A 13440-nucleotide genomic window follows, 5' to 3' on the forward strand; every position below is an offset into this window, starting at 1 on the left:
AGATTTTTAGATCAAATGGACACAAAAGTTTGATTCTATCCCCTTCCAAAATGGCACTCTCCAAACATTAAATATTCTGTTTAAAATGTTTTTGATACTTGCCTGATTTCTTCAATTTTTAGTATTTTTACATTGCTTCTCCTGCTCTATATTTAAGATGGAACAAGGTCTATGCATCCTGCCAAAGTACATAACCTCTTATTTCCCAACACTATATTTCATCTGCTATGTCTTTGCCACCAAATTAACCTGTCCACTCCTCTCCATAGACTCTGTGTCATCCTCAACACCTGTCTTCCCATTTATATTTCTTACCTATATTGTGAAACACTCCTTTATTTAACTCAGCATCGTGCATAATTTTGTGGAATCTCTCAAACATCCGCTGAGTCATTTCAAAGAAAGAGGAAAGCATCCCATGGCTATCAAACAAGGAAGGCTTAAAGGGGGAAAAGGATGTATCTGGGAATAACGAGAAGTGCCTTGGGAAAATTCCGAAGTTGCTGAAGGGGCGATCAAGCAATCTGTCTGTTCCATCAAAGGTCCTCATGCTTTCCCTGAACAGTTCATCGATGTCTTCGTACTGTCTTTCAACGAGCTCGAATTGTTGACCCTGCTCTGCATTCTTTTCAACCAGGGAGTCAAACTTATCTCCATTGACCCAGACAGAAACCAGTGGTGTTTCATTAAAGAACCTTTCTACCTGTTAAGGAAAGCAAGTAGTGAGATTCCGAAGTTGAATGCTGGGACTATTCTACGGTAGATATACTGCAACACTTCATTCTTAAAATCGCCATCCTGTTTCATTTCAAATAAAGCTGGTCTGGTAAATTAAAGCACCTGGAGATTTCTATTCAGTTACCTCAGCACTGTCATTTTCAGAAAACCCACAGAAGAATTACAAATGAAAAAAAAATTAATGGTCCACAAATGTGCAAACAATTGTTGCAACTTATGAAGGTGCAATAAATTATTTCTTAGTAAAAATAAATTGAGTGTTATTACACTTCTTTATTACTGATGTTACAATGCAATAATCTTAAATAGAGACTGACTGATGAGTTAGTGGTTGGCTGGTACTGAATCTTACAGATTAGGCTTGTCTAACAGGCATGCTTTGTGCCAGAAAGCAGCTTGAAACCAAAAAAAAATTGTTCCCCCAATCAGAGGCCACTTCTCTTCTGCTTTTGCTGCTGATTGCTGATAAGCAACTGAGGTTAAACTGATTATAAATGAATTCTTCACTGGGTAGAATCTACTCAACGTTGTAGCTTACGATGGTGGAATTTGACTCCAACATCTAGGTTATTAGTCGCCATCATGAGATTTGTACGTCCCCCAACAACCTACCAACTCTTTAGGAAGACTCTACAACAATAATGAGTTAGTAGGATTTTGTTTCAAAACAGGGTGGGACACGTGCATTAAGTTTTGAATTGTGATGTCAGCAAAACTGACTATTACTGTTAAGGTTCATTCTCTTGAAGACTGGTGAAGCTACCCTTTTTAAAAAACAAGTTTCATGTTTCTGACATTGACTATAGGAGCTGAACCTTTCGAACACCTCTATAATTGGATCTTCAGAGCTAATTTTTGAAATATGGATGGAATGATAATGAATTTAAATGGTTAACTCAGTCTCTCTCCAAAGATGCTTGACAGATCTGCTGAGTTCCTCCAGCATTATGTATGCTGGTTTTGTTATAATTGCAAAAATATAATTCTTTTTGTTACTAGTTTGATGTCTGATTCAATGTGAGTTTATGTTTCTTTTATTTTTAGTTTATGTACTAAAATTCAAGATTCATCTATTACCAGGAGACACTAAATGTGAAATACTAATTTGGATCACAGTTACCATTCACTTGGATCTTTAGATTGCTGTTTTACAGTTTCAACAAACCTCACTGCATTCAGATTAAACTAGGGCTTGCTGCTCATCTTCATCCACAACAAAGTGTCCTTTGTAATTCTACCAATTTTTTTTGGTCAATGTAAACAGGTCTCCTGTAAGTTTCAATTTCCTGCTGTTTCTATTAGTAATCAGCCATCCCGTGCTGAGAGTGCCATTGGCCCTGGATGGAAAATTCTAATAAGTTTCAAACAAAATCCTAATTTCAGTTTTTTGAATAAATACCTCACTCTGCTTCTGCTTGATTCTGCCAGGGGCATTCACCCAATGCTATGTGCAATCAAGCTCTACAGGCTATGTCATTATTAAATGTTGTTATTTTATAACCAGTTTATTCAGCTGCATTTTTTAAAAAGTTTACAATCTGCTCATTGTACACAAATATATAGAATACAGAGATAAACAGACCATTTTGCTAAGTCAGTCCATTTACTCTCCGTTTGAGCCTTCCACATCCAAAACTATCATTGTAACTGTTTATTCCCATCTCTTAATCTTGTCCCAAATGCAGCTGAGCTACTCTCTTCAAGCACTCCCCATTACTTCTAATAATAGGGAGTTTCACATTCTTGCCACGTTTTGGTATTTTATGTTCTGAATTCCCTGCGAGATTGCTCGGTTCCCCTCTTATGATCAATTGCCTCTGTTTATCTTGTCCATCCATCCAAACCTTTCATGCGACAGCATCCTTTCCTCGAGCAAAAAGAGACTCAGCCTTTCAATCCTTCGTGTTCTTATTACTGGTATGTATCATTGCCCTAAGTTATGGGCTAGATTTTATGCAAAGTGGAAAATGCCAATCAAATCACTTAAGCGATTCACTTTTCCAATTCAAGCAATCACAGAACTGTTACAGTGCTGAAGCTGGCCAATTGGCCCATCATGCTAAACAACTCACATTTTAATGCACCATGATTCAAAACATTTACTAAGTGTCATCGATAATTGTAAGTTGTAAAAATCTTAAGAGTGTTTTTAGAATATTGCAGTACTTACGTCTTTCTCAACCACACCAAAGCCTCTTCGGCAAACTCTCGAGTAAAATTGAGTGCACGTTTGCTTCAAGCATGGCTTACACTCTTCCCATAGAGCTTCCTTAGACTGACATTGCTCAGCATTAGTCAGCTTTTTCTGAGCATCTTTAGCAACTACCAGAGCATCCTGATTAACATTAGAAAACCAACAGCCATTCAGCAATTTTGATACTGCATTGTTCAAGTAAAAATTAAACACAAACACAATTATTTTCTGCTGCTTAAATACTTTGAGCTTTTCAGATATTTGAATTTCTGCTTTTTATAATTAAGCTAATTTAACACTTTTGCCCTAGAGACGGATGGCAGTTGTTGCCAATTCTGTGCATTTGACATTAATGTAATGTTCAAAGACTTTTGGTTTACTCGGCAAAAAAAGCTAATACAGATTAAACCTCTCTTTATTTATGTAAACAATGTACATTAGACCAGTTCAAGACAAGCATCATGCTTACCTAGTGAACCATATTTTCAATTGCCACTTTATTGAAACTTCAGTGTTTTCAAAATAGGCTTATGCTCATTAATAGGCTCATTATACAGTGCCTTCATTTTTTAACAATGTAGACTGAAAAGGCATGTGGTAATTTCAATTAAAACCGTTACAAAAAACAAGAAGGAGATATCTCATCCCATCAGAATGGACAATTCACACTAGAAAATCAAACTTACTACTCACACAGCTTGTCCTGACTCTTCGAAAGAACTTTGCAATTAGTCTCACTCCCTTACTCTTAGCCAACAGTGTTGCAACTGAAGACAGAAGTCAGGCCTTAGATGGTCAGTGATGGAAATCTGGGCAGAAATTAATCTTGGCCAAGAATAGGAAAAAGTTTCCATTTGTCCAAAAAATGGTTACAATCTCAGAGCAGGTCAAGGGAACAACTATCCCACATTAGGAACTTCCTGGATTTGAGTTTTTGACCATCCAAAAAACCAAATGATATACAGCACTGGTCACAAGGTTTAATTCAGAGGTGCTGAGCATTCCAGACCAGGGTCATTATGTGGGGGAAACACCAAAAATCTGCTTCTTTTCGAGCAAGACTATCAACAGGATCCCCAAATGGTTCAGGTTTTTGGACTTCCCACTTCTCCCTTATTTTTGCCAGCCATAATGCACCAATGCCGACACAGATGCTTGAAAAGATAAGAAAGTACTTGTGTGTTGCTGGATGTCCCAATGAATAAGCCTTGCCCGGTGGACTTGGGACCCAGACCAGCAGCTTTTGGTGACTGGGTGATTCGTGTCAAGGACTGTGATAGACTCAATACACTCACCCTCTTCACCTATCAGCTCTTAATGTGCTGACAGAGAGAGAGAGTTATTTCACCCCACACGTGGAGAAAAACAAGGGGGGGGGGGAAGCACAAGATGTGGGCATGGAACACTGACATAATAGTGTGAATTATGGCTGTGAATTTCCTTCTTGGTCGCTGTAATGCCAATGGAAGAAATTTGGAAGTATGGCAATATGGCCGTTTATTTTGGGGTGACTTTCAGAGGTCACCCATTTGCCCCACATCCATGACCCCAACTGTTCCCAGACTGGGACAATTAGAGACCTCCCTGTGACCCCACCTCAAACAACACACTTGGCAGGCAGATCTTTCTCACCTGCCAAGGAAACAGGTGATCAGAAATGTGTTAAGGCCCTTAACTGGTCAATAATCGACCACTTAATGGTGTTAGTTCCTGGCAAGTGGAGGTGGTCCCTGCTGGACTTTGTTACCGAGCGGTCAATAGATCAGGTGGTGAGCATGGGGAGAGCTACTCTCCAGGGATAACTCATCACATTATCATTTCCTTCTCACCACCCCTTACATCACTTCCAGGAAGGAAACAATTGCATACTCAGTGACAAATGCTCTGCAGCCACACAACTTTGGCCTCAATTTTAAGCTAAATGCACTTGGCTGGAATTATGGCTGAACAATCATTTTTGACCCATGTGGTTTTAACTTTCCATTGGTGCGTATAAAACAGTAGTCAGCCCTTCACTGAACTATCGCCACTAAACAGGTTGAATTAAAAATTGGAACAGTTGCACAAGTAATATTTAACCACAGCAATCAGTAGAACAGAGCACAATACCTCCTTTTGTTTGCTGGTTTGTTCCAAACGTCGTAAATACTCCTGATGTTGTTGCTCACTTTTATCCGCAATAGATTTCATAACCTTTGCACCATTGATAGCATTTTCAATCTGTTTATTGAGATATTTTTGTCCCTCTATTGACAGTTCTGTGAAAATATACACAAGAGGGTTAGCCCAGAATTTTACAAGTATCCTCTTATTACAGGTTATTTCTCACAGAACTGATCTCCATATGCTTATTACTCCAGAGTACTAATTTCCTCCTTTCACTGTTCCTTTTGTGAATATGACCAGTCACCGCAATGTAGAAGTGTAATTATATGGATACCAAATGACTATCAATGCATTGCCTGTACACATTTGTACTTCATGAATGAACTTGTTCAATGAACTATTCAATCAGGGACTATATTACAATTAATCTAATTCCAACATCGTAAATGATAAACTGTTCAATGTTTCCAGTTAGCAACTACAAGAATAATCGTTATTTGATCTCAGTCTAGAACTAAATTCAAAGAACATCCCAGCCAAGATTTGGTATATTCATTACTTTGGATTAAAGCTGGGACTTTCTTTTATGGTTTAGCTCCATAATTTATATTCAGCGACATCGAACAATATTGAAGGAATCGATACATGAACAAATAATGCAGTCCACCTTTGACTATCCTGGTCATTGCACGATGCAATGAGAACAGGGTTGCTGGCTAATTATAACAATTAATCTTTTTCAATTACCCACGACAAAGACAGGCACAAGGCTAGAGGAATCTAACCATAGTCATCTGTTCCTTACTCTCCTGTTTTACTCATTGTTCATCATGGCTCAAATTTATTTGATGACTACAAACCAAGATACTTATTTTCTGAAAAATAATCATGTTTGCAAATGAATAAAGGAGATCAATACCATCTGTCTCCCATGTCTGCTGAAATGTCAGTTCCATACATTTACCACTTGATCTTTGAGGTTTCTAGAGATTTATCATTCACAGCTCCTGTCCTCTACTTCTATTTATTCTGGACAAGGTAAAATAACTTGTCATGGTTCACGTTATCTAATCCCATCAGAATCTAATCCCACTACATTACTGCTCATCCTTTTCTTTTCCAATGTGAATTCATTCCATTGACATACTCACTTCTCACAATACATGCCTTCCAATCCCTGAAATATTGTGAATGCTCTCTTCTGTACCTTTTCAACAGCTACAATATCCATTTGCACTGCACCCTCCAGAATTGTAGACAACATTCTGCATGTGGATGCAAATGATTTTAAAAAGGATGATTCCACTATGTTGATTCAACATCGGCCTTTATAGTACATCCTGACACCTGATTTTACTTCGACTTAAAAACAAACTTATTTCACATGTTCATCGGGTAGTAAAGGCATTCCCATTACCTTGTTTGTTCTTAATTGGCCCACTGTTTGAAGGGATTTATGTGCCTTGCTGGTCACTTTTGGTGTTACACCCAGCTCAAATAGGTCATATTCTGAATTTTAATCTAATTTGAAAAAAAAACTGGACAAGAATGTTGTCATGAATGGCTACCAAAGGTCACCAGACTTCTTTTGTGGCTTAGAATGATTTTCCTGTATCAAGATGGAACAAGGAGAATCCCATAATGATTCCAGACAATGTCGTTCTCTGAAACCAATTTGAAGATTATTTAGTCCAGAGTGAATGTTGACATTAAACTATAACACAGATCCAATATGAACACAGTCCATTATTTCAAAATGACCTTGAACTTGTGAAAAGCTAAAAGCTGCTCCTCCCTGAGGAGACTACATTGTCTCCCACGTCTACCCTGTCAAGACCTCTCAGGGTCTTGCGTTTCAATCAATTTACCTCTTGCTGTAAATTTCAGTGAGCCGAAGTCTAGCTTGTTCAATGTCCTCACAAGGACAAGGTCACCATTCCAGGAATTAGTCTAGTAAATCTTCTCTGAACTGCCTCTGAACACTCACATCTCACAGTCATGTTTGGGCTTGAAATGCTACCTCAGACTCACAATATACTTTCTGATGTTCATGAACTGCAGTGTGGGGAAGATATTGGCACAGGGACTAACCTGTTCTACACTTAAATGGAATTTTAAAAATCTTTAAAAAAAATCGCAATGTACTTGAGACCATTGATGTACATTTACTGTCTGATAATGTTTGACAATATAATTCTGTTGCTGACCAAACTAATTTTTAAATGTTATTACAATTTTAATCTGAAGGGGGGGGGGTTTAAATGAAAAAAAGGGAGAACATTATGCTATACAGTTTCTTCTAATCTAAACTAGTCATACCAGCACCATCAACCATATTTGGAGGTAACAATGATATTTTTTTCTTAAAACCAACTGCTATGAAGATAATAAGAGTATTTAATTTAGAAACATTCACATCCAGCAATTCACTGACAGAAATAGACAGCTTACTGTGGAGTTTCTCTGGTGGAACCTGTTGCAAGCTTCCACTTGCAGCAAGCAGAAGAACAAGCCATACTGTGAACATGTTTTTCATTTCTCCCACAGTGGGACTCAAAAATTCTCAATCTGAAAGAGATAAATGATGACAATTACAGTTGAAAGTTTAATCAAGACAATGTATCCAGTTTTCTTTGGATCTCAAAGTCAGCAAAATGGATATCATTTTGCACACATCAATGGCTTGTCACAAACAAAGTAGCAATTCTTTGCACATAAACAACTTGTGTGTTCTTGAACCTTAAGATCATAATGATGGCTAAACAGAGAAAAAGCTGAGTCTACAAACAACTTAATCATTGCACATTGTGAAATAGAAAACAACTAATTGTATGCCCTAAAAATAGAGAGTGATAATCTGCCAGGCCTTGGTAAGGGAGGAAGTGTTGTACACTTTGTTTATCCTGCATTCTTTTCTCGTGAAGAATGTGCGGTCTGTTTCACAACAGTGGCTCGCCCATTCAACAGCCAGTAATTTAGTTGGGACATGGTGAGCTGTCTTGTGATTCTGATGGCTTTGTCCCTACTTCAGAACCATGCAGGAATATGAGCATTTTGGGTTTGGTTTACAGCTTGTTTTAGGCAGATCTAATGTTTGAACTTTGAACCTAAAATTATATATGTAAACACCAACGAACATTCAGCTCTCTTTTCCACATTAGTGACCCTAAGCATTGTAAGGATGAGGAATGAGGATAAATTGTTGACTTAGTTCAGTAGGGAATGGTTGTTTCTGCCTCCTCTACAATTTCAGGAAACATAACGTAACAACCAGGGCAGGAGTAGGTGGTTCAGCCCCTTCAGCCTACTTCCGTTTAATGTGAAAAATTGGAGTACTGGAAAGTTTTGGGTATTTCAGTCCTGCCTCTGGTGTCTCCAAAGCACTGTACATCAATGTATTGCTACTGACAGAGCATGATTACACAGCAAAGAAAAGGTAGGTGAAAAGACTCAATTACAAATTCATTGTTGGCATCTTTTTATCTACACAAGTTGCTGGCATGTAGCAAATCAAGTCTGTCAGGGATCAGGTAGCTGCACATGCTGCATTTTTCTGATGACTAAAGGGGCCAAGACTTAAGATGCAACCTCAGCCAGTAGTCTCAATATCAGTGTTTGCAGTGTTGGTTCCAAGCTGCTGCAGTTACTGATTGTCATGGTGGTGTACATTGACCCAGAGGCGATGATGCCATCTCTTCCATGGATGCTGCCAAACCTGCTGTATTACTTTAGCACTTTGTTTTTATTCCAGGCCTCCAGCATCTGCAATATTTTGCTTTTACTTGGTAACTATCAAGGCAAGTGACCCAGAACTGTGCAAAATTTCTGACTCTAGCTCGAGAGGTGGAGACATTTATGGAGGCAGTAATTGGAGAATGGGGCTTGATGTAGATGAGAAGACATGCCAGAAAGTTGTGCATGACTTCAAATTCAATGAGTGGTATATGACATGCCAGTCAGGAAATCATCATAATTGAGGCTGAATATTACAACAGAATTGATAAAAGGTTTCAGCAACAGTTAAGGTTCAGAGCAGCTTATGACATATCCAAGACAAGCAGAAACAAGGGAGTTTTAAAAAAGTGATGATCAACAGGCAGTTCTGGGTATGTCGAATGTGACTCCTGTCTGAAATGAATGTAACCAAGGGACAGCAAGCAGATGAGAAAGAAAGGTTTTCAACTGCAGTGAAATGGGTGCCAAGTAAATTCTGATTCCATGATTAAAGGGCTCAGTAGCCTAGTCAACACGTCATGCGGCTTTAAAATGGAGAATGAAGAACCGCAACAGCATGTTCTCATCTCTTTCTTTCTAGAACTTTCTGCCAACTGCTGTGCCAAGTATTACAAGGCCAGTTGCAGCAATTTGCAAATATTTGATGCATTCAAGTGACAGGACTGCAACCGTTCTGAAAACACAATGACTTTCTGTTTACTAATAAAGTGGACAAGTTCTTTTGCACACAGACAGACAGTATGTGCTGAGTAGATAAGAATGAAATGTGACCATGTTATTCATACCCAAGTCAGAACCAGAGAACAAACACACTATACAAAATAAAACGGACAGACACAATGCAATAATGTATAATTTAATAGTTCCTACGGAGCTCTGCATACATTGATACAGGCCCCAAAAAAAATTGAATATATTGTCATTTCATATGTTAATGCTCAAAGCTTTCCCTTTTAAAAAAGCCCTGCAGAGCCAAATAGATTAAAAATGACTAAATAAAACATTCATGATAGTGGAAGTGTTTGTACATGTGATTAGGACCACTATGCTGAACTGTTGGGCTGGACCTGTTTCCTCGCTATAACTTTGATGTAATATTTATTCAGAATATCAACATACTGCATTTATGTAACAACTTTACATAGGAAAAGATAACAAGGCACTCTCAAGTCACATGATCAAACAACCAATGACACCATTAAAAAGGTGACTGAAAGGAGGGACTTAAAGAGGGGTGAGATGATGAGACAGAGATTTTAGATAGATTCCAGAAGTTAGGATTTAAGCGCAAGAAGACTACTGCTAATGGTGAAGGTAGAATCAAAGGGGGATGCAGTTGGAGCAAAGCAGCATTCATGGAGGATGTAGACCTGGAGGAGGTTACAGCGACAGTGACCGCCATGATCAGGAAGGAATTTGAAAACAAAGTGGAGAATTTTAAATCTTAGGTATTGATATTTGGGCAGATAGTAAACCAGGGAGCATATGGTAGACAGACACTCAGAGGATGGTTAGGAGATATCAAAGACACTTATGTTACTTAATGTTTACCTAAAACTGGATTTTGGCAGTCTAATTAGTGGTCTAACAATGAGAGAAATGGATGCGTTGAGGTATTGAGTGGTGAGGTAGAGCTATGTCACTATACATGTGGAATGTAGTGTCATGTAGATGACAAATAGAAGAGGACAAAACAACAGATTTTTTTTGTAATTTCAGGGTTAACAGCATGGGAATGAGAAGATAAATCATTTCTGGAAATTTTCTAACTGGAATTGATTGTGTAAGAGTGATGAGGTAAATAAAGATCCATTTAGCTGGAAAACAGAAGAGATAGTGAAACTTCTGAGTGCTTGAAAAGAATAAGGAGTGATTGAACACCATTGGCAAAATCATGTCATTTATTGATTTGATTGGGACTATTTAAAAGCAGTATTAGTCAAGGAAATTTAATTGAAGAGGTTCAAGCATGTAACTGTGGGAAAAAGGGGCTTGAATTCGGTAGCCAACAACACAGACACACTTTGGAAGAGGAAATGGATATTACAGATTGTGTGGTAATTTTCTAAGTTAACAGAGAGCAGGATTTTTGGGGAGCAGGACAATGATACCAGGTCTAAAAGGGAGGTGAACAATTCCTGAGGAAAGGAAAAATTCTAAACATCAGATAATAAAGAGACAAAATGAGAAGCTGGTCACAATTTAATGGAAACAAAATTGAGAGAACAGAAGGTGGATTGCACAGATAGGATGAGTTTACAGAGTGCTTGATGGAAACTGGAGTAAGAGGCGAGCCTAGGACTAGGGCAGAGAGGAATCTTGCCTTGATAAACATGGGAGAAGAGGGCTACACTAGCAGCAACAAAAATGATTGACTCTTGTAGACAAAAAGAAACTCAGTGCACCCCTGCATTTGTTGGACAGGTGGATAGAAAGGGCAGGCGATAGAAAGGGAAGAGACATAATTGAAAATGAAGAATGAAATAGCATAAAAACAGCCACTCATTCCATCATACCCGCGCCAACTAATTTTGAAGAGCTAAAATATTAGAGCCAGTTCCCTGCCATTTTCCCTTGTTATAAAATATTTCTTCTTCACATATATTCCCCATTGAGAATTACTACTGAATCTGCTTCCATATTTTTTTAAAGTCTCGTTTCCCTCTTGGTCCTTTTGCAAGTTGCCTTAAATCTGTAGTCTCTGGGTACTGACCACCCTACCAAAGGAACAGTATATCCTGTTTAAAACGAGCAAAAGTCAATAACATTTTGAATATCTCTATTAAAGATTCCCTTAATCTTCTCCACTGTACAGAAAACAACCCCTGCTTTCTAGAGAATTTCCTTTTAATTCAAGTTCTCAACCTCTGTGTCCTGGTAAATCCCTTCTGCATCTTCTCAAGAGACCTCAATATCTTTCCTATAAAGTGTGTTGTCCAGATTTGGTGATGAGGCTCCAATTGAGACTAAATTAAATGTTTTATCAAGACTTATTTCAGGGCTAACAGCATGGGAATCATCTTTGTTTTTGTACTCCATTCCTCCATTTGTAATGCCCCCCAACATACTTTTAAAAAAGCCTCATTAACTTACCACCTGCAAGGATTTGCGACATGTGAGCACCCCAACTTTCTCTGTTCCTACACCCCCTTTAGAATCTTTGAACTTCAGAACAATGCTGGAGTAACAAGTAGTTTGAGCAGAGTACAGCAGGAGCCCCAGCAATGGTCAGGGTCAGGTAAGATAAGGGTTTTGGTGGGTCAGGCTGCTATGCAGTAAACTCATGGCTGAGGAAGTATACAGGAGAACAATGGATTTAAGACCTAGATTGTAAAGAATTGTGTCGTGTAAGGAATATTGTTACCCCCTAAGAGTGGACACCGGAAGAAGTTGGGTTGGAAGGAATAAGGAAGATGATCAAAGATGATGTTAACGATGATGCAGAAAAAGGAAAATGACATGGCTGAGAGGCTGATATGTATACGCGCGGAGAAATTAATATGGATGTTGGAGGATTGCAGCACAGTGATCCCAGAATGATTAAGATCAAGATGAGCTGATATGGAAGTTGGAATCACCAAGATTGAGAACATGGTGTGGGCTAAGTGCATGTTGAATTCTCAGGATTTGACAGGAGGAGAGACAGGAGTCAAATAATTGTGTCGCTGAACAAGTAGAAAAAACAGTTGATTCTGTTTACTGGAATAGGGTGCAGGCCAAAGGTCAAAGGAACAGAAGTAACATTTGCCCAAACTGCAGCTACTCAGGGTTCAAACAGTGAGCTATTCATTAACAAAGTGCAAATGGATGATCCAACTCACGTGATGTACAAGCTAAACATTCTGAACAGTCTCTGTTACAACATCAACCACCAAATAAATGAATGGTACTTACAAATCTGATGAAGGCAGATGTAGGTTGGATGATGAAAGTGGAAAAGCATTTATGATGCTGTGTATTAAGTAAACAGAAGTGGGACAAATTGAATTTTGATCATAATTGTCAATAAATGGTTTGTGTCAGAGCTGTAGTGGTATAAACTAATCAGTTGAAAAAGCTCTGCACCATTCTCTATAATGGTTCTCCATCATACAGAACCCTTTTAGGCTCCTTAGAAAGGAATGGTCTGATTCTCAGCCATTAGCATCACAGTTAGTTTCGATACTTTGGGAAACCCATAAGTTTGTATATTGGGTTGGTTAGCTGAGTTAGCTGGCTGATTGTTTGCAGTGCCCAGAGATACTAACAGTATGGATTCGATTCCTGCACACGCTGAGGTTACCATGAATCAGAGAATCTCTACAATGTGGGAGCAGACCATTTGGCCCATTGAGTTCATGCTGTCCGTCCAAAGAGGATCCCACCCAGTCTCACCCCCTACCATATCCCTGTAACCTTGCATTTCCCATAGCCTGCACATACCCTTGACACAATGGGCAATTTAGCATGGCCAATCCAACGAACCTGCACATTTTTGGACTGTGGGAGGAAACTGAAGCACCCAGACAAAAACACACACATTGACAGAATGTGGAAACACCACACAGACACAGTTGCCAGAGGGTGTCATCGAATATGGGTCCCTTGCACTGTGAGGGAGCAATGCTAACTACTGAGCACTATGCCGATTCTCCTTCTCAACCTCTCCCTTTGCCTGTGGCACGGTG

At 38.8% G+C, this 13440-nt stretch overlaps 1 protein-coding gene across 1 annotated transcript in view; it reads right to left on the bottom strand.

Annotated features, from left to right (window-relative positions):
- The window catches only part of clu (clusterin), a 29375-nt gene that overhangs the window by 12145 nt on the left and 3790 nt on the right, over positions 1–13440 (bottom strand). The window contains exons 2-5 of the mRNA XM_048530911.2: positions 7490–7606; positions 5042–5190; positions 2909–3073; positions 316–703 (exon numbers count right to left, since the gene is read on the bottom strand). Coding sequence (XP_048386868.1) covers positions 316–703; positions 2909–3073; positions 5042–5190; positions 7490–7574 — 787 coding nt within the window. The 5' untranslated portion in view covers positions 7575–7606. The remainder of the gene's footprint in view (positions 1–315; positions 704–2908; positions 3074–5041; positions 5191–7489; positions 7607–13440) is intronic.

Source organism: Stegostoma tigrinum, chromosome 4 (genome assembly GCF_030684315.1).
Source record: "Stegostoma tigrinum isolate sSteTig4 chromosome 4, sSteTig4.hap1, whole genome shotgun sequence".
NCBI classification, from domain to species: Eukaryota; Metazoa; Chordata; class Chondrichthyes; order Orectolobiformes; family Stegostomatidae; genus Stegostoma; species Stegostoma tigrinum.